This window comes from Tamandua tetradactyla, chromosome 13, assembly GCF_023851605.1.
Source record: "Tamandua tetradactyla isolate mTamTet1 chromosome 13, mTamTet1.pri, whole genome shotgun sequence".
NCBI classification, from domain to species: Eukaryota; Metazoa; Chordata; class Mammalia; order Pilosa; family Myrmecophagidae; genus Tamandua; species Tamandua tetradactyla.
This window is the reverse complement of record NC_135339.1, coordinates 5,134,249-5,155,082: the sequence shown is the minus strand read 5'-3', so window position 1 is coordinate 5,155,082 and position 20,834 is coordinate 5,134,249. Positions and strand designations below refer to the sequence as shown.

Sequence of the window (20,834 nt, the reverse complement as noted above, 5' to 3'; positions counted from 1 at the left end):
TGCCACATCCCACCCCACAGGAAGAAAATCTTTGTAACCCCTGTCATGGTTTCTTTTCCTTTCAAACCTAGAGCCCTTGCTTGTCTGGGTCAGCCATGTGGTGCTTGACCACAGACTGCCTTGTGACATCTGAGCCAGTGTTTGGCTTTATGTGTGTTAACTGTTGATGTCTTGCCTCTCCATCAAAGACCCTCTGCTAGAGATTAGTATCAAGGCTGGTGGGCACACGGTCAGCTCATTCGGTTATGCCCATGATAAGTCTGTGCTGGATGGGAGCAAGAGGGGTGCCCCAGCGGGATGACACGTAACACCTGACCAAGGGGAGGCGCTCTGTTAGGCACGCAGCTCCTGAGTCCAGATGTTCACCATTTAATAAGTTCCTCTAGATGCCCAACATGGAAGGCTTTGTATGGAAAAAATGAAAGACTGGTTTCTTACTCAAAACCTTAATGTATCAGTTGCAAGGTGAATCACATAATCAGGTGACAGGACGTGAAATGCTGAGTGTGTGGTGCTGGGCTGCCTCAGATATTCAGAGAAGGAAGAATTTGTGGTGGGGTCAAGGGAGACAAGAAGGGCAGGGGGCGGAAAGCATCAGAGAACGTTGGGGTTCTCGAGCAGTTCTTGAAGGAAGAGGAGGATTTGGAAGCAGATGGAAAGGAGTTGAGGGAGACCAAGTTGTCTGCAGAGAAAAGTATAAGCAAAAAAGTTGAAGGCGAGCGTCTTGGGGGAGAGTGAAAGGACCAAAGTGGGTGTGTCTCAGGAGATGGGTGGCAGGGAGCAGGGGAGATGGAAGGCACTCCCTGACTGCATTTCAGGTAGGAAGCCTGATGAAGACACAGGGGAAAGCCACCACAGAAAGGAATTCCGGAGGTTATAGAAGCCTCTGGGAAAATGATTTGCCCAAGTAAAAGCCTTATAGTTTATTGGGTGTGAGTCCTGAGACACTTGGGCCAATGTAGGCAATTCTTAAGGCTCTAATTTCAATTTGTCCTGCGTTGAAGCATCTGGAAAAAGGCTGTGACTAGGGTTGGCAAAGGATATGCAGAGTGTTTACACTTTGTTCTTTCTTTCTACCTTTGTATGTTTTCTTCTGATTCGGAAACCAGTAAATTTGGCGTAAATTAATGAGTTCCTAGAGGCGATGGGACTGGCAGAGGCCGCTTGTACCAGGAACTCTTAGCATCGATTTCCAGCAGTTGCTGCCACAGTAGCAGAGGACCAAAGCGTGAGCTCCATCTGCCGTTCACTCTCACGATGTAGTGTGACCCATCTGCTAGAGTGCTGTGGCTTCATCCCCCCACCCTCCCCTGTCCCCTTGTCCATGCCAGTCAGAAAGTCAGGGAGACTCAGAGTGTTGCACCGGGCCTTGATGTCAGGACTGATGTCACAGAATCCATCACCAGGCCATTTAATTTCTGCTTCCAAGAACAAATACATGGAGGGAGGAGGGTTGCAGGTGCTAGACCATGGCTCATCCCAATCCACCTCTTCATCGCCTAGAAGATTGGCTCCTGACAGGTACCAACGCCAGGTACCTGGTTGGCACCAAGTGGTGTAAAGAGAATGACTTTGGGGATTGGGAGAAATTCATCTCGTTTGGAAAAGGGGGAGAGGGGAGGAAAGACAGCTGGACCCATCTACGGTGCTCTCACTCATGTTCAGCCCCCCCGCCCCACAAGCCGGACCCTCACGCCCTGTTTATTGTCTTACTAGTGGGAGAAGCTGCAGATGACAGCCAGCGAGCGCAGGAAGATCATGTGCTCCGTCACATTCCACGTCGTCGCCATCACCTGCGTGGTCTGGTCCCTGTACGTGCTCATTGATCGCACCGCCGAGGAAATCAAGCAGGGGCAGGCCACAGGTACTTGCCTGGGCTGAGGCGCCAGCATGGAGCACGCTCCAGGGTCAGCAGTGGGCAGCTTTCCTCCACATTGGTATCCAAGTCTGCCCCTTGGTGTCTGCGTTTTTGGAGGGACACCCATTAGGAGGGACCCGAGTGTCATTTTGGGCTCATATTCTTGCTGCAATGGAGGTTTTGAAATGTGGTCAGAAGAGGTCAAATCCGAGAGCCTGCGGCTCCCCAAGCATCAGCCCTGGAGGAATGAAAGGTGGCAGCGCTTCTCCAGCCCTTCCTTGGGCTTAGTTTTGATGATTTAAGAAGCCTTTAGTTACGGGAAGTCTAGAAGTTTGTTTTGTTTCCTTCAGCTCTTAAACAGGCTTTGCTGATGGGCTGACGCATTTTTATTTTCTCATGCAGGCATCCTGGAGTGGCCCTTTTGGACTAAACTGGTGGTTGTGGCCATCGGCTTCACTGGAGGGCTTCTCTTCATGTACGTGCAGTGCAAGGTGTATGTGCAATTGTGGAAGAGACTCAAGGCTTACAACAGAGTCATCTATGTTCAGAACTGCCCAGAAACAAGCAAAAAGAATGTTTTTGAGAAACCTGCACTAACAGAGCCCAACTTTGAAAATAAAGCTGGACGTGGAACCTGTCATTCTGACACAAACTCTTCTTGTTGCACAGAGCCTGAGGACACTGGAGCAGAAGTTGTTCAAGTCTGATGGTGTGGAGAGTTTATTTTTCCTGGACATTCCTGAAGAACTGAAGGAAATTGTTTACTGCCAGTTGTGTACCTTTTCTTATGTCCTTTAATAGCATTGACTGGGCAGGTGAATATTCTTAATGGCTTCTCTTTTTCTAAATCCCTCCTCATGCATCTTCTGGAAAGACCTCCTCTGGCACTGCCAGCTCCCACTTCTGCTGGTGTGCCCATGAGGTAGGGAAGCCCAGGACCCCCTAGCACCACTGGCCGAGCTCCAGCCCACACTGCAGAGCAGAGTGAGTCAAACGCCACAGCGAGGGGCAGGCAGAAGGGGCACCCCAGGCCTGCATTAGCCGCTGGGGACCATCCTGCTGTCAGGAGTGGAGAGCAGCCCCTCCAAGCCAAACACTTGCCTCCCCCACTGCCACTGCTGCTGGCATTTATCATCAGCAGGCAGGTGACCCACGGTGCCCTCTGTGCGGTGGCAGGTGGCTCGCTAAGCAAGCAGCACTTTACAAAAAGTCCTTATTTTGTAATAATGTGTGTCCAGTGGGATTGAAACTTAAAAGAATGTCTTATTTAGAGATTTCCCGTTCAGTATGTGTCTTCTTTTACATTACACAGCTAATGAAAACCCTTTTTGCCTTATAAAATTTAATATACATGACATCCATTCACTCGGTGCCCAAAACACAGATGTGTGGTTACTAAACGGGACAAAGAGAACTGAGGCTTTTTCATGAACAGCTCTCATGGGAATTAATGGAAGCGAAATGGCAGTTTCAGCATAACTCCTCTGGTTCATACCTGTTTTGTGAAAAGTCCTTATCACATAGGCTTGCCCCAAACATTTCATTTCTGCCAATATTGAAAAAGAAGGGTTTCTGAAATCTAGGCAGAAGGAAAGAAAGTCAATAATTAGAGTAAGATTGAATATTTTAAAAATATTCCTTTACAGTTTCCTCTTCAGTTTCTGCTGGGTTTACATTTTAGAAGTGCAGGCAGGCCTCAGCCCTGGTCTGGGGTGGGGGCACTGCGGGTGTTCTCGCACCTGCCCAGCCTGCACAGCTTCCGCAGGTGCCCCATGAGGGTCTGTGGGCCCTGCTGCAGGCGGGGAGGGATGTGGGCGGGAGGGGCAGACCAGCCAGCTTTCCCTGACCACACCTGCCTGGCTCACCATGACCAGGCTGAAGCCCAGTCTATTCTGCCATCAGGCATTGCCTCCTGTACTGTTTTTTCATACAGCAAACAAAATGAAAATCACTGTCGTCAAATGGCCTTTGTCCTTTCTAAAAGTCTGTTGAAAGTTCTGTTTTCAAAAACCCAATTTCATAGTGCCAGGCAAACCGGGCAACAGCAGAAAGGGCAGAGGGTTTGCAACATGTTAACGTGAGAACCGCCAGATGCTTCCTCAGGTATCCCTTGTCCCTTTCAGAGGGTGAAGCAAATACAGTATGACGTCTTCGCCTGCACGGTTTGCAGCTCTCTGATTTATTAAGAAGGCCAGGAGGCAGCTAAGGGGTCTCTGAGCTCCTGAGGGAGGGCACATGGTAGAGGCTTTCCCTCCCCTCCCCTCTGTCCCAGCGACAGACTCACTGAGACCCCAGGCTCAGGACATTCCCCACCCCACCCCCCCGAAAATAGGTCTGACCATCCTGACCCCTAGGTCACCTCCAACTGTGCCTGTGCTCACTGCGCCTCAAGGTGCAATTCCCCAGGCCCCTCTCAACCTGGTGGCACCCGGTGGCTCTGCCCTGCCTGAGTCCTTAGGAGCTGCCCAGGCAAGGCCCTCTCCAGTGGCAAATGAGCGTTCAAATGAAGACCAGGACAGGTTTTATGTATGAATCTGCACTGCCTCCCAAAGAACACCTGATGCTGAACTTGCAAAGCACTGAGCCTTCCTGTAGTGATAGCGGGCGTAGGTGTCACCCAGCTCATAACCAAGGCACCTATAGAACCCTGCCTTGTTTTTGCACCCAACCCAAACTGATTTGGACCTGAAGCCCTCTCACTGTTTTCAGGAAGCCCTAGCACCACCTCATCTCTGGCCGTCTTCCCAAGAGCCCTCTTCCCTGGACAGCCTGCCCAGCGGCCTTATTTCTTCTGCTGAAATGGCACAGGCACCTCGCCTTTTTTTTTTTTGCTTGCCCTCCCTCTAGCCCCACTCCTGTGACTAATCCCGAGCCCTGACAAGATTGTGCTTTGCTGCCATCTGCTGGTGGCTGCAGGTCTGCCAGGTTCTAGTCTGTGTGAACTTGCCCTCCAGACACTTGGGGGTGGGGTGAGGCTTGTAATTCCCCAGTTCCCCCACTTTCTGCACCTGGCCATAGTGGGAGGACGGCTTCGCACACATGCACATTCCAGATGGAACTCGGCTGAACCATCTAGAAAGCCGGGGTCAGCCTGCAGGTCTCAAGGCCAGGAGGGATGGGGCGGGTGGGGTAGGGTGCAGGGGCCTCTGAGGTGTCCCCAGGCAGCCTGTTTCCGATACGTCGTGCAGGACTGCAGGGCTTCTCACCTGGGCTACCAGAACTATTTTGATGTATGTGCCTAAGTTTATTGCAAGAAGCTCCTGGGAACCCTGAGAGAGGTCTCCATCTCTTCCCTCCTTGCTCCAACTCCCAGGCCTGGTTTTCATCCCCGCGGTACCCTCTCGCCACAGCAGTCAGTCCCAGGCCGGGGAGGCAGGCTGCAGGAATGGGAGGACCGGAAAGGAGAGGCCCAGCCTGGGGCTGCGACGGGAGCACAATGCCCATTCGGCTGGCTGCGATACACTTTTGGCATACTTGACCTCAGTGTAGCTTGAAATATGCAGCTTCTGTCTCTAGTCCAAGGAGAGACTGAAACAGGGAAATTGAGGCACTTCTCTTCGTTTGGGGAGCAATTGTTCAAGTTGTGCAGCCAATCACCTCTTTAGATGCAATGTTTGTAGGACACCGAATGTTAATAAAAACCAAATTTACACTGGCATGTGTGGTGTGGTTTCTAAAAGGCACTTCACATTTGTAATTTTTCTTAACTGGAAAAGTTTCTAGTTCTATACCTGTCTAGTTTTGTATCCTTTTGTGTACTCTCACTGTTTCTCAGTGTTACAATGTGAATAATTTCCTGTGGGGGTGGGATGGGGGTGGAGAGGCAATTCTCTGTGCTCTCCAAGGGTGTGTCATTGCAGCAATAAAGCCTTTCTTTGAAAGGAGCTTGGCCTGGATAGTGTTTCCTGCTAGGAGGCTGGAGAGTGGCTGGCACGCAGGCAGCCCTGACCCCTTTCCAGGCCCTGCTAGCTCGCTCATCTGGGAAGAAAATTATGCCACCTGTGGAGGACTCTAATCCCCCCTGCAAAGGAGGAAACCCAGAGACGGGTTGGGGGGGGCAGGTGTGGACTGATGGGGGCGGGGGGCAGTGGTAACACCCCATTCACATAGGCACATTTGCTCCCAACGTCTGGACGCCGCTCAGTGCCAAGGGAGGCTGGCCTGAGGTGCAAGTGCGCCGGCCAGTGGCCTGTCTGGGCCGGGCATCCGTGCACTGCCTCCCTCCCCCACGGCCCGGCTGGGTGAGAGAACCCGGGTGACCAACAGGGTAGGAGGCAGCAGCCTTGCGGGGCTGCACACCCACCCAGGCTTCGGAAGGGAAGAACGGCCGGCCCACGGGCCTCCCCCCTGCTCAGTCCTGGCCTGGCTGTGAGCTGCTGGAGGGTGGAGACCCAGGGGTCCCCAGGGTCTGAGGGAGCAGGGGAAGCAGGCCCCATGAGTTGGGGCGTCCTGGAAGCTCCTGAGCGCACCAGGTGTGGACACTGCCCTCCCCCACCACCGCCGGAGACCCCTCAGACTCCCCAGCACCCAGGGCAAAATCTAGGAGGGGAGGCAGGGGCAGGCACACCCTCCAGAACAGGAGGGCCAGGGCTACCACGGAGGAGGCACTACATTCTGAGATTTATTCATGGGGTTCCTTTCACTTGTGGAGAAATAAAATTCCATTAAGACACCAGTTTCTTAATCCATTTTTTTGTTGTTGCTCGATACTTGAGCAGTCCTCAGTTTTGGGCTATTATAAATAAAACTGTGAACATTCTTATACAGATATCTTCGTGGACAGTGATTTCATTTCTCTTGGGAAAATACCAATGACGAGAATACTGGTTCAGAGAAGATAGGGGTATTTTTAGTTTTAAAAGAAACTGCTCGACATTTTCCCAAAGCAAGCCCTATTTTACATTCCCACCAACACTGGGTAAGGGTTTCAGTTACTTGATATCCTTGCCAGCACTGGGTATGTCTGTCGTTTCCATTTTAGCTATTCTGCTAGATGAGTAGTCTTATTGTGGTTTCCATGTGCTTTTTGCTGAAATAATGATGTTGACCATCTTTTTATTTGCATCATTTCATAAGCTTATTTGCCATTCATATAGATTCTTTGGTCATGTGTCAAAATATTTTTCCTATTTTTAATTGTTTTTTGTGTTTTTATAATTGAGTAGCAGGTGTTCTTTTGATATACCAGCCATCCACTTACTTTCAACTTAAGTATCTCTTTATATCTCTTTTATACAAGGGGCTAGCAAATTACAGTCCACTGGCCAAATCCAGCCTGTGGTATATTTTGGTAAGGCCATGTGAGCTAAAAATGTGTATATATATTTAAAGGGAAGAAAAATATACAACAGAGATTGTGTATGGCTTGCAAAGCTCAAAATATTTTGCAGAAAAAAAATTTGCTGACCCTGCTGTGTATTTAAAGTGTGCGTCTTTTTATACAGCATATTGTTGAGTATTGATTTTTTAATCCATTCTGATAATATCTGCCTTTTAATTGGAGCTTTGGTCCACTAACATTTGATGTAATAATTGACATGGATGCATTTACATCCATTGTTGGACTTTATTATTTGATTTTTATGTTCTTCCATTTTTTTTATTCTTCTATTCCTCTTTACTTGCCCTCTTTTTGAATGTTTGGTTATTTTAGAATTCAGTAAAAATCAATAGATTTTTAGCTTTACATCTTTGCATTATTTTTAGTGGTTGCTCTAGGGATTATAATAAACCTCCTTAAATTTTCACTAATTACTCAGAACTAATATTTTACCACTTGATATAATAGAGACATTGTAACTAAATAAGTCCATTTACCACCCACTTGTCTTTTACATTATCTTCCTATATATCACACCTACATGCATTATAAAGGCCACATGACAATGTTATATTATTTACTTTAAATAGTCACATGTATTTTAAAGGCTTTAAGAGGGTGGGGGAAATCCTTTCTATTTGCCTGAATAGTTACCATTTCTGATGTTCTCCATTTCTTTCTGAGGATCTGAGTTTCTATCTAACATCATTTCTCTTCAGCCTGAAGAATTTTCTTCAGCATTTCTTAGTGCAGGTCAGTTGGCACTAGATTATCTTTGTTTTACTTCACCTGAGTATTTCCATTTCATTCTTGAAGGATTTTTTTTTTTTTTTTGGCTGTTTCTGTGTTAGGAGATTGTTTCTCTTTCACTACTTTAAAAATGTGGTTCTGTTGTCTTCTGAAGTCCACAGCTGTACTTCAAATTATTGTTCCACTGTGTGTTATATATTCCTTTTCTCTGGCTGCTTTCAAGATTTTCTGTTTATCCCTGGTTATGAACAGTCTGACTCTGTTGTATATAGTTATGGTTTTCTTTGTATTTATTCTGTTTGCATTTGACTGAGCTTTTAAAATTATATTTTTATTACAATAAACAGTGAGCTTCTTGAAGCTTTAAATTTACATCTTGCACAAAATATAGGAAAATTTTGGCCATTTTATTTCTTCAAATATATTTTCTGCCTCATTATTTTTCTCTTCCCCTCTCCTTCTGGGACTCTAATTACCTCTGCATAAAGCTGTTTGATATTGTCCCATAGACTTATGAGACAATGTCATTAAAAAAACAAAAACAAAAAAACCTCTGCTCTCTGTATGTTAGATTGCATCATCTTTTCCTTAATTGGGGGAATATTTTCTTTAACTCAATGAGCAGTTATGAAAGCTGCTTTAAAATCACTGTCTGCTATGAGTAAAGTATACGGAATGAAAATGAGTGATAGGGGAACAAATGTTAAAATAGATTTGGATTGGGATGCTGGTGGTTGGTGAGGGGGAGGGGTAGGGGGTATGGTGTGTGTGAATTTTTTCTGTTTTCTTTTTATTTCTTTTTCCGGGTGGATGCAAATGTTCCGAGAGATGATCATGGTGGTGAATATGCAACTGTGTGATGATATTGTGAATTATTGATTATATATATAGAACGGAACGATCAAAAGTTAAGAATGTTTGCGTTTGTTTGGTGTTTTTTTGTATTTAAAAAAAATTTTTTTTTAAATCATGGTCTGCTAACTCCAATATCTGTGTCATTTTGTGGTTGGTTTCTATTGCCTTTTCCCTTGAGAATGGGTCACATTTCCCTAGTTCATTTTAGATCAAATAATTTTGGATTATGTCGGAAATGTTATTTCGTGGAGACTCTGGGTTCTGTTAAATTCCTTTTAAGAGTGTTGATTTTTTTTTTAAATAGGCAGTTAAGTTGGTTGGACTTACATTGAAAACTGTATCTCTTGGGTGACAGCTCAAACTTCAGTTTGGTTGTTTATTCTTAATTGGGCTCTTTGCTGTTTGCCCGATGCATGTATGGTTTAGCAGCCAGCAAGAGGTTTGCATAGAATTTGGGGCTCTCCCACTCTTGTGGCTGAAATGGAGCTGTGCAGACTTCAGGAGGACAACCTATGGAGAACATAGCTGACCAACAGCCACAGCTCCTATATCTGCCTAGATATTTACCATGTCTCCCATATCTGATCCACTCATGCCTAGACCACTTTCGTCATCACTGCCTGATGCGAGATTTCTGTAATGAGCTGTTTTAGTTCGTTACAGCTGCCAGAATGCAATAAACCAGAAATGGAATGGCTTTGAAAGAAGGAATTTATTAAGTTGCAAGTTTACAGTTCTAAGGTTATAAAAATGCCCAAACTGAGGCATCCAGGGAAAGATATTTCAACTCAGGAAAGGCCAGTTGTTGGAACACTTCTGTCAGCTGGGAAGGCATCTAATAAGATCTTCGGCTTCTAGTTTCAAACAGCTTCTCTGGGGGGCATTTACTTCCTGCATATCCAAATGTCTGGGTCTCCTGTAGGCTCTGAAGCTTTTTCCAAAATGGTTCTCTCTGAAAGGACTCTAGTAAGAGATCCCAGCTTGAATCGGTGGAGACACATCCCCATGGAAATCACCTAATCAGAAGGTCCCACCCACAACTGAGTGGGTCACATCTTCATGGAAATAACTTAATCAAAAGATCCTACCCAACAATATTTAATCAGGATTAAAGAACATGGCTTTTTCAGGGTGCACAACACTTTCAAACAAGCACGAGGGAACTTTTGCTTGGGGACTTCACATTAGCTGGGCTGAGACTGAGAGCCGTGTCATAGTCTGAAGCTCTTTCTACACAATCCTTACATCCCTGGTTCCTTTCACAGGTGTGAGACCTGCATCACCATCCCTACCTTCTCCTATTCCTTCCAATTCCCTTCTCGCTCAAGTGGGCTTTTGGGTTCTAAAGGTTGGTGTGTAGGCTCTCACTGTGACATAGAGCTGAGTGTCTCTACCACAGTCATGTATTTATGGCTTCTCTTATCAAGGTCATTCACAAGGTCAAATGCTGTGGGCATGTCCCACAAGGACAGCAGGGAGTCTGGAGCAGTAAGGGCTGGACCTCTCCAATACACTCCTCCAATGTCAAGGTTCCCAGGGGACCTTGTGGCCTCAAGAACACATGCATAGCTTCTCCTATGTGATGCTGGTCCTGGATGTAAGCATTTTACGCAGACATCGAGCTGCTGGCTTACCACACTGAGACCACCTTCCAGAAACACTGGGGGAACCTGCTGACCCAATTCTGAGGACAGGGGCTTGGGCGGGGTGTGTGGGGTACCTGTGTAGACAGCACATTATATCACCAGACCTGGGCTCAGGGCTGGCTCTACTTCTTGGGCCTGGAGAAAGAGAAGGCTTTTTTGTTTAAGTCATGGCAAGTCTGCTGTTCCAGGAGAAAGCAGTCCCCAGCCCTCAGCTGCCCAGACAATGCCTGAAATCTGTCACCCAGATGCCTTGTCAGGAGGAAAATGAGGCGGCAGTATGCTGGTGTCCTCCGGGGACTCCTGTTCTAACGGAAAGAGGCCACATGGGAAGGCAGCCACAGAGTTCCAGACAAACTCCTAGGGGCCAGACAAGCTCTGTCTCGGCAAGCAAGGATGACTTCCCAAAGGGGGTGACATTTGGGACGGGCTCTGAAGAAAGAGTAGGAGCTGTTTGACTCAAGAAGAGTGAATATGAAACTTCTGTTCAGATAAGTTGGGGGTGTGGAAATTTTGCTTAGATGCACTCATGGTTATGGCTTTGTGTGTGTGTGTGTGTGTGTGTGTGTGTGTGTGTGTGTGATCTACTGGGGGTGCTTGGAACACAGCATGTGGAAGGAGACCTGATTCAAATGAACTTATTTACATGACAAACAAATCTTAATTCACTCAAGAATTTATTTGGGCACCTGCAATATGCAAGACATTGAACTAAAGCATAAATAGAACAGAAAGATATATCATTCCATTTCTCTAACAAGAACAAAACTTCTCTCATTCATCATCCTAATTTGCCGTTGCCACTGAGCACGGAAGTGCTGGACTCAGCTGAAGCCGTGCAGTCCTGCCCTGGGTAGGAGGGTTTGCACAAAGTCTCAGGTTCTCTGAAGACAGGAGTAAATGAGGAAAAGGCACTGGAGCTTTGCTATCATGTCACCCACCCACTTTGGTTTAAAGCAAATCCCCCCTGGGGTCTGAAAGAGTAATTCCCAGGGAGCCGGGGCGGGGGGTGGGCGGTTCCTGGGATAGTGAGCAGCCCCCATGTTCCAAAGCCAGCCCCAGCAAGCCCGCACAGCAGCTGCAGTCTGGAGACCCTGCTCAACCAGGAAAAGCTTCTCTTATCAAGGTCATTCACAAGGTCAAATGCTGTGGGCATGTCCCACAAGGACAGCAGGGAGTCTGGAGCAGTAAGGGCTGGACCTCTCCAATACACTCCTCCAATGTCAAGGTTCCCAGGGGACCTTGTGGCCTCAAGAACACATGCATAGCTTCTCCTATGTGATGCTGGTCCTGGATGTAAGCATTTTACGCAGACATCAAGCTGCTGGCTTACCACACTGGTAATGAATGCTCGGGCACAGCGGGCCACTCATATGGCCACGCTGTTGGGAATCTGGTCTGGAGACAGGTAGTAATAAGGCATCTTCTTCTTCTTGTTACGCTGAGCGATCACGTCAACGATGGCGTCGAGGTCCTTGCGGAATCGGACCATGGCCTCCTTCACTGGCTTCTCGATGAAATGCTCCTCTGGGTACATGCCCAGGAACAGCTAGGCCCACACGGCCACAGAGAGACAGACGGGTTACCCTGGGCCAGTCGGATTTGCAGGCCTTGTCCCAGGCCCCGGGGACGGCCCCTCGGGGCGAGGGAGCGTGATTCCCACCCCCCAGGCCCGCTCTCCCTTCCCGCAGCACCCCCTCAGCACTCCCACCCCAGCTTTCCTTAGGGAAGTCTCAGGGGCTGGGCCTCATTTACACATGGGAAACAGGGTGAGTCTCAGGGCCAGTCAGGATGCAGGAAAAGTGGAGGCAATTTGTGTCCTAGCTGAGCAGGGTGTGGCCACAGTGGCCAGCTTGGCCCTGTCCCATCGGCACTGCCGCCTCGGGCAGGGAAGCTCCAGGGATGCAGGGCCCCCCCCCAACCCTCCCCCTCCCCCATGTGGCCCTGCGGACCTGCAGGAGGGAAGTGGGAGGGAGGCCTTCAGGTTTGGGGGTGGTGCTTAGCTATGCTGAGACACCAGATCTGCAAGTTAAAATCAGACAGGTCTTGAAAGAAAAAAAAAAGATTGGATTGTTAAAATTGGACCTTTCCATACCCAGGGCTGGAAAGGGTAAGAAAAGCATTCTGCACTGCTGATGGGATTTTGGAATTTTGTGGATGCCAATTCAGTCTCAACCAAGGAATTCCTCAACTAGGAATGAATCCTCCTGTCCTACTGAACACACGTGCAAAGACAGACAAGGGTGCCAGAATTCGGTTTAAAAAGGTGGTGCACGAAAACATCTGCAAGGACCCCCAGGATTCTCCCGCAGGCGGCGGATGGGTGGGCTGCCGGCCTGAGTGGCCCCGAGCACGGTGCATTGCTGAGCGGGGAGCTGAGCCTTCCGCGTTCCCGCCCCGCCCTCCCCGGGGGCTCAGCCCGGGCTCAGGCCTGGGGACCTCGTGACCCCTCTGGGTCCTGGAACATCGAGTTTCCCGGAGGCGACAGGAGGCCCCTCTGAGCGCCGAGGGGCCGAGCTCTGAGGGTGACGGGTGGGTCCCCGGCCCCGCGGGGGAGGGCGCGCAGCGGGGCGCCTCACCTCGTTCTCCTGGAACTGGCTCAGCGCCCACACGGCGCCCAGATGCCAGCAGGAGCGGCCGCGGTCGGGCAGCGTCTCCACGATGTGCTGGATGGTGACCACGCCCTTGGCCGAGGGCGGCGGGGCCCGCATGGTCGGGGGCGCATTGGGGATCCAGGAGCACCAGTCGTACTGCAGGGGCGACACGGCCCCGCGTGGGCGGCGGGAGATTTCGCCCCCTTCCCCCAGCACCACCCCCCCCCCCCCGCCAAGCTCTCCAGCCCCGGGAGGGGCGCTGGCCTCGGGGTGTCTCGGGCCTGAGTGGGTGCTCTGTCCCCCCAAGAGCGGCGTCTCCCTCCTCCCCTCGCCCCCGCCCGGCCCTCCCATCCTCACGGAGCCCCGCCCCACGCTGCCAGGGGGCTCGGCGGGAGGTGGGCTCGGTGACCCGGCACGGGGTGCGGAGGGGTGGGCTCGGGTTCAGGCCCCACTGGTCCCGGAGACCCAGGGGGTTTGGGGTCAGACGCGCTCCCCTCTCCCGCCCCATCCCCAAAGCCCGCCCTACCTGGCCGAAGTTCACTGCCGCGTGCTGCGCAGAGGCGGTGAAGATGACCAAGGTCAAGTATTCGGCCAGCTTCTCCCTGGTTCTGATGGACTCCGGGAACCCTAGAGCGGAACCCAGGGCTAGCGGGGACCTGCCCCCCGCCGAGGGAGGGACAGGGACCGCAGACCCCTCTGTCGCTGCTTCTCTCCCCTCCTTCCCCCCAACAGGGCTGGCCAACACGGCCCGGGGGCTGCCGGGGGCCCAGGAATGCCAGTGCAGTGGGTGGGGGTGGGGGTGGGGAGTGGGGGGTGCGTGTGTTGGACGGGGCGGCGGTGGGTCCAGGGTGCCTGAGGTTTGGGGTGTGCTCTCTGGGCTGCCCAGGAGGCACGTGGGTGGGCAGGGCGCCGCCCCTCCCGTGGGGGCTCAGACCCAGCGCCAAGCACTAAGATGGGGGGGTGGCAGGATGGAGGAGGTGGGCGGGTGGGGGGGTGGAGGGTCTCCTACCCGAGGACTTCTTGCCCCGCATGCCGTACACGTAGACGTCCATCACGAAGTCCTGAAGCTCCTGGTCCTCCGCCACCACCTGGTCGCTCTCATAGTAGATGCCCACCACCTCGGCCGTGAACCTGGCTCAGGGCGGAGGGCCCCATCGGTGACCCCGTCTCTGGCCCCTCCACGTCCAGACTCCGGGCTCCCCATGGAGGGCTCCGTGCACAGCAGAGCCCCACCCCCACCCCACCTCCAGCCCGGGCTCCCGCCCCCCGGCGCCCAGTCGCCGCTCACTTCTGGATGGCTTCCCACACCAGGAGACCGTCGTCCCGGTAGAAGTAGTTGGGGATGTCTTCTTTGCTGCCCATGCCCCTGGCCTCGATGGCCTCCGGGAAGCACAGGGAGCCATAGGTCAGGCCCTGCATGGCTCGCTGCACCATCTTCACGTGCCCGCCGCCCCCCGTGGCGTTAGCCTGGAAGGGGAGGACAGCGCGGTGAGCGTGGAGCTGCCCTCGCCCCGGCCATCCAGCCCTGCAGCACCTCCCCTGAGAAACTGTCCCCGGGCAGAGCCAAACTGCAGGAGAGAAGACTGGGGGTGGCCGAGCACTGAGGGCAGCCGGGGCTGCCGGCCGGTGTGGAAGTGGGCAGGTGTGCCCACAGAACGGGTGGGGGGGGGGGGGCAGCTGCAGTGGGGGGAGTGAGCCCTGTTCTTGCGGCAGAGCAAGGGGCTACGCCAGAAGCCCCCAGGCCTGGTCTGGTCTCCAGGCAGCAGGGTGCTCAGCGTCTGAGGAGCTGGCGGGCTAGAAAAGTGCAGAGAGCCATCCTCCAGGCCTGCTGTGTGCTCAGGGAAGGCTGGGGACAGGCACAGGAAGGGATCTGGGCCCCCCTTCCAGCTGCTGAGGTATGGACACGTGCACCCAGAGACACACTCACATGCACACAGGCACGCATACAGGTCCACACATTACCCCACAGACACGCACACACACACACTCAGGCACAAGCTCACGTGTACATACATGTCCCACATAGTGCTCGCACACAGAGACACATGCATGCACACCCAACAGAAGTGCACACACATGCAGACACACACAGGCATATGTCCCACGTAGTGCACACAGGCAGAAACAGACATGTACACCCGTGCACATGTGTGTGCACACCTAGCAGCATACATCCCAGTGTGCACATGCACAAGTGTGCACACACGCACCCATAAATGTGCACATATGTGCGCACACTCCCCAACAGACACATGCAGGCATACACACGCTCGGGTCCACACACATCCCACACAGACATGCACTCACAGAGAGGAAGATGTTTGCACGTGTGCACACCCCCAAAAGACATATATAGCCCATAAGGTGTACACATGCAGATTTGCACACACACACTCACACCCCCAAAAGACACATGCAAGCACATGCACATGTCCCACATAGTGCACACATTCAGACATGCATATATGCACACACAGAAAGGAATATGTATACATGCACACACACATCCAACAGGACCACACACACACACACACATCCCACATAGTACACACATACACAGACACATGCACACAGATAGGCATGTATGCATGTGCACGCGTGTACATACACCTCCAACAGACACACCCACATACAGGCACATATACACACACGCCCCACACACATGTGCAATGCCTGCACAGGTGCACATGTATAGCACACACTCATGCACATGCACACAGGCCTGGCCAGGCAGGCAGGGCCTCAGAATTTTCCTAGGAGGACTCTGGAGCTGGAGTGCCAGAGATGAGACCCCAGCGGCCATGTGACCCAGGCAGAATGACCCAGGTATTTACTTTCAGATGCTGCAGTTTGAAGAGAGAAAGAGAGTGTGAGCGTGTGCATGTATCCAGGTGACATTATTTGAATCCCTGGACCCATCTTGGCCTGAGGCTCCCTCCACCCCTGTCATTTCTAGGTATATGGAAGGAGTGGGTGTCAGAAGGGGGATCCCAGAGGGGGTTCAGAGAAGGTGGGGAGACAGCTCCACAGCGGGAGCAGGCAGTGCACTTAGAGCTGGGAGGGGCCCGTGGCTGCATGGAAGGAGCTCCCGATTGGCCACCAAACCTGGGGGCAGGCTAGCCCCCTGCCCCGGCTCTGCCAGTGCCTGGTCTCCAAGAGGAAATACGGTCCCAGGGCGTGGGTGGGGGCCGCTGAGGGTCCAAGGAGACAGATGTCCCCCTGGCAGGGCTCTTGGGGACACGGGAGGCTGGGGGCCTGGGGGAGGGCCTACCTTGTCGAAGAGGCCGTACTTGCAAATGAGCTGCTCGCGAGCCTTGGTGTTGATGGCGATGGTGAACCGCACGTGTGCCACCAGGAGCTGGCAGGGCGGGGGCACCTTAGGAGCACTGGGGGAGCCTCCTCCGGACCCCCACCCTCACCCCGGGCAGCTGTGGAGAGGCGCTGTGCCAGCTCGGGGAGGGGGAAACGTAGGCCTGGGGGGGCGCAGCTTTGGGACTTCATGCTAACGCAGATTGCGGGAACTTGCAAACCACTCAGCTCTGGATATAATTACTATTTCAATCCTCACAAGACCCTTTAAGGGGTGGGGGTGGGGGGCACTATTGTGGCCTGTTTTACAGATGGGGAAACTGAGGCACAGAGAGGTTGTTTCTCCTAGAGCCCGAGGTCACCCCCGGGGTCAGCGCTGGTTGAATTTGGAACTAGGGGAAGGGCGGTGTCGGTGGAGACCGGTCAACTGGGAGCAGTTGAGGGCCACCCTCAGCCCGTCTGCCTTCTTGAAGCCTTCCCCAGGGCCAGCCAAGCCCCCGGGAGGCCCCCGGGCTTTCTCCCTCCTGCAGCCCGGGTGTGGGGGGCATGATGGCCTCTCTGAGCATCTCTCCAGCGGTCCCTCCCAGCCACAGTCCCGCCTGTGGGGGTGTCACCCCTTTTTCCCCCTGCTTCCCCAGTGACCTCCCCCACCAGGTGAGGCAACCACTCGCTGTACCTTGAAGATGGGGTGCACGGCGGGCAGCTGGCGGTACATGGCGATGCCGAAGACCTCGGACATGAGGTGTGTCCGCAGAAGGTGGGTGACGGTCTGGTGGATGTGGAAGTCGCTGGAGCGCACCCAGATTTTGGCCAGAAGCCAGTCATAGTTTGCATCCGAAGGCAGGAAAATGGGGTTCTCATCTCCTGGGACCTGGTTGAGCTGACATGTTGGAGAAAGAAAACACATTGCAACATTTTCCTTCAGATCATAGCTGTTGGAGAGCTCAGCCTCCCAGGAAATTCCAGAATTTCTAAAATAGAAACTTCCAGATCGTGAGAGAGGTGTGGGGAAAGGCAGAGAGCCTGCGGTTCAAACGTCCAGCCCCAGCCACATCACTCACTACCTGTGGGACCCTGGATAAACTACCAGATCTTCCTGAGCTCTGCTTTCATCATTGCAAATACGGGGATATGATTATTCACCTCTTGCTGTGTCTTCTGTATCCTGAAACAAGGAGGCTGCCCTGGCCTCCTTCAATCTCCTCCCTCAGAGTTTGCTCCTGTTTTCTCCTCTTGCTCTTGAAGTTACCCTCCTGTTCACAGGCTCTTGGACCTGAATTCCAGCTCCACAGCTCCAGCTATCCCCAGGCCACGGACCTTTGCCTTGTCCTTGCCTTCCACCTTATCTTCTCTGCAATTTTAGCTCCACACTGGGGCCAAAGTGAGTTTTTTCTAAAATGCAAATCTTGTCATGCCAACCCCTTCTTTAAAAACATTCAATTTTCTCTTAAGGCCTAGAATATAATGTCCCCAAACGCCACGATCTGGCTGCCGGCAGCCTCTCCAGAAGTATCCCTACCACCCTCACCCCAGCCTCACCCCCTCTTCTCCAGCTTTGCCCAAGACAGCAGCCTCTCAGGGCCACTGCCTGTGCCAGGTATAACGTTAGCACCTGGCATGCATGATTGTGTGAGCTGGTAAGGAGGTGCTCCTGCTAACCCATCTTTTATGCCAAGACAAGGAGTCAGAGGGGTGGACATTTAAGAAAAGATCTGAGTTGTCTGGATGAGAGCAGAAGAATGGAGGAATAGCATTCTGGCAGAGGGTGCACGAAAGGAACTGGTTAAGGGTCAAGGAGTGGGAAGAGACCAGAGACTCTGCTAGAGCAGAGTGACCGGGGTGGGGTGGGGGGCTAGTTTCTGAAGATGAGGTGAGCGATGTAGGAAGGGGCCAGGTCAAGTGGGTCTTCACAGTTGGGCTGGGAATTTTGGAAGGTGGTTTCCTTATCTTTCTTCCCCTTTAAAACAGGATTATCCAATGGACATATAACTCAAGCCTCATACGAAATCTTAAAATTTTAAGTAGATATGTGAATGAGTAAATGATGATTTTCCTGTGTCCATGATCTGAATGTGTCAGTCTGAGCTGAAGTTGCTTGGTCAAACTCTGGCCTGGGTGTTACTAGGAGGGTATTTTTTTAGACGGAATTTGCATCTACAATTATTTGATTTAATCTACAACCAACAAGGGAGATTGCCCTGAGCAATATGGGCAACCAGTCAGTGGGAGGTTGTAAAAGCCAGAACTGAGGGTTTCAGAGGTCAGAAGGAGAATTTCTGCCTTTACAACATTGGCTCTTGCTGGAATTTCGAGCCAGCTTTCCCTGGGGCATTTGAACTAAGGAGTTCAACATTCCTTTACTGGAGTTTCCAGCCTATGGCCTGCCCTACAAGGATTAGATTTGTCAACCTCCATGACTGCATAAACCAATTCCTTATAATAAATGTCTTAATATATTTAACTCTTTCACCTATAGCTATGTCATCTATGTCTATTTCTACTTCTTGTTGGTTCCGTTTCTCTGAAGAACCCTTATTAATACAGTGCAAAAGGAAACAGGTGAAATAATGTTAATAATTGTTGTTACCCAGTACATTAGTTTGAGAGAGCTATTTATATAGTTTAGATATTCATTGTTTATCTTTTAGTTGGATCATAACTCTTTTTCTCTTCTACCATTTGTCTTTTGGCTCTGTTTTTGCTATATTTTGTCGTTCAAATTATTTTATTCTTTAAAAATATTTTTATTGACAAATCCACACGCACATACAATCCATACACGGTATATTATCAGTGGCTCACACTATCATCACATAGTTGTGTCTTCATCACCATGATCCTTTTTTAGAACATTTGCATCACCCCATAAAAAGAAATAAAAGGAAATAAAAACTCATCCATCCCATATCCCTTACCCCTAGTATGTAGAAGCCAAAGGGTTAAAACAAGACCTGCAGAATTTGTTGGGAGCAGCTGGCGTCCCCCAGTGGGCAAGAAACTGAGGAGATTGTTACTTGCTTTGTTTGGAACAGTCTGGGAGGAACAGAATATTCCTTACCCCCAAATGGTTACATTAAGTATGTAGAAAGTTAAGTACTTTGTTTCCTCAGGAGAAGCAGGCATGCCTTTTGTTACCCTGTAGTACACAAGCAGGATCTGGTCCAGAATAAAGTTGTCTGTTTGTTGTTCGCTAGAGTTAAGCTTCAGACACCCTGATCCAGTCTGTCTGTCTCTTTCTTTCAGTCTCTCTCTTTCTTTCTTATCATTCCTTAATATCCTTCGAGCTCCATTTCATAGGAAGCAACACTAGTATTTCATCTAATTCAATTTATTTTTAGTTACATAATTCAGCATGCCCATCTGTGCTAGTTTGGAGCTGTTAAGCACCCCAGAAGAGGCCATGCCCTTTTAATCCACTCCTGTGGGTGCAGACCTGTTGTGGGTGGGAACTTCTGGTTACGTTGTTTCAATTGAGATGTGCCCCAGCCCATTCAAGGTGAGGATTAATCCTTTACTGGAGGCCTTTATGAGAGATGAAATTAATAGAAGGTCACAGAGAAAAAAACCCCAGAGGAGCTGAGAGAGGAAGCCACTGAAGCCAGAAGCTGAAAGGAATGAAACCCGGGAGAGAAGGGCCAGCAGACACCAGCCATGTGCCTTCCTATGAGACAGAGTTGTCCCAGATGCCGGCAGTCTTTCTTCAGAGAAGTTGTCATCCTGTGGATGCCATTTTTATGGCCTCAGAGCAGTAAATTTGTAAGAAAATAAATCCCCTTTGTAAAAGCCAACTCATTTCTGGCATATTGTATTCCAGCAGCTTTAGCAAGCTGAAACACCATTTTTTCCTTTATAACTTCTTGGTTTCCGGTGTTTGCTTTAAAAAGTCTCCTTAACCCCACATTATATATTGTGCTTCTAAATTCTCTTTAAAAGTTTTTACATTTATATCTTTACTTCCTCTGCTGCTTATTTTTTTGTTTTTCATCTTTTTCTGCTGTTTATTTTTGTAAATGGTAGGACATATGGGGTACAATTTAATTTTTCACTTTTTGCAAAAGTAGTTGTGATAGCACTGTTTAAATGCTATCACTTTATACCAGATTGAAAAACCTGAAAATTCCTGTATATCGGGATATGTTTCCGGACTTTCTCCATACACCGTGCCACCGTTCTGTCTGTTTTCATGCAGTGTCACCGGCATTGAAGGGTGACTTACAGGCCCCTTAGAAGGCGGCAGGGAATGTCTTCTGTCTGCATTTTCTTCCTCAAAAAGTTTGTGACTTTTTTTTCTAGGTCCATCTCATCTCATTACCCAAAAAAGACAGTTTTCACTGTTTTTTAAAAATATTTTCATTGATTATTCTCGTTCTATCAGATGTGCTAGGACCTGTAAACAATGTTGAATAATAATAGTGACACCAGTACGCCTTCCCTATTTATGATTTTGATGACTATATTTAGGTTGCACCTTTTGAATGTCTGTTTCTTTATGATAGGTGCATCGG

General features: G+C 50.3%; 2 protein-coding genes across 21 annotated transcripts in view; one reads left to right on the top strand and one right to left on the bottom strand.

Annotated features, from left to right (window-relative positions):
* Nucleotides 1–3,820, top strand: part of MARCHF8 (membrane associated ring-CH-type finger 8) — a 237,764-nt gene extending 233,944 nt beyond the window's left edge. For 18 of the 19 annotated variants that reach the window (XM_077124617.1, XM_077124616.1, XM_077124621.1 and 15 more), the window contains 2 exons: nt 1,717–1,864; nt 2,261–3,820. In XM_077124617.1, coding sequence (XP_076980732.1) covers nt 1,717–1,864; nt 2,261–2,565 — 453 coding nt within the window. In that variant the 3' untranslated portion in view covers nt 2,566–3,820. The remainder of the gene's footprint in view (nt 1–1,716; nt 1,865–2,260) is intronic. The other variant, XM_077124622.1, reaches the window with a different exon arrangement.
* A 7,253-nt stretch (nt 3,821–11,073) lies between these two features.
* ALOX5 (arachidonate 5-lipoxygenase) overlaps nt 11,074–20,834 on the bottom strand; it is a 62,971-nt gene continuing 53,210 nt past the window's right edge. The window contains exons 8-15 of one of the 2 annotated variants that reach the window (XM_077124577.1): nt 17,006–17,209; nt 16,292–16,378; nt 14,309–14,487; nt 14,030–14,151; nt 13,547–13,647; nt 13,006–13,176; nt 11,760–11,975; nt 11,074–11,310 (exon numbers count right to left, since the gene is read on the bottom strand). In XM_077124577.1, coding sequence (XP_076980692.1) covers nt 11,796–11,975; nt 13,006–13,176; nt 13,547–13,647; nt 14,030–14,151; nt 14,309–14,487; nt 16,292–16,378; nt 17,006–17,209 — 1,044 coding nt within the window. In that variant the 3' untranslated portion in view covers nt 11,074–11,310; nt 11,760–11,795. Of the gene's footprint in view, nt 11,976–13,005; nt 13,177–13,546; nt 13,648–14,029; nt 14,152–14,308; nt 14,488–16,291; nt 16,379–17,005; nt 17,210–20,834 lie in introns of both variants that reach the window. The other variant, XM_077124576.1, reaches the window with a different exon arrangement.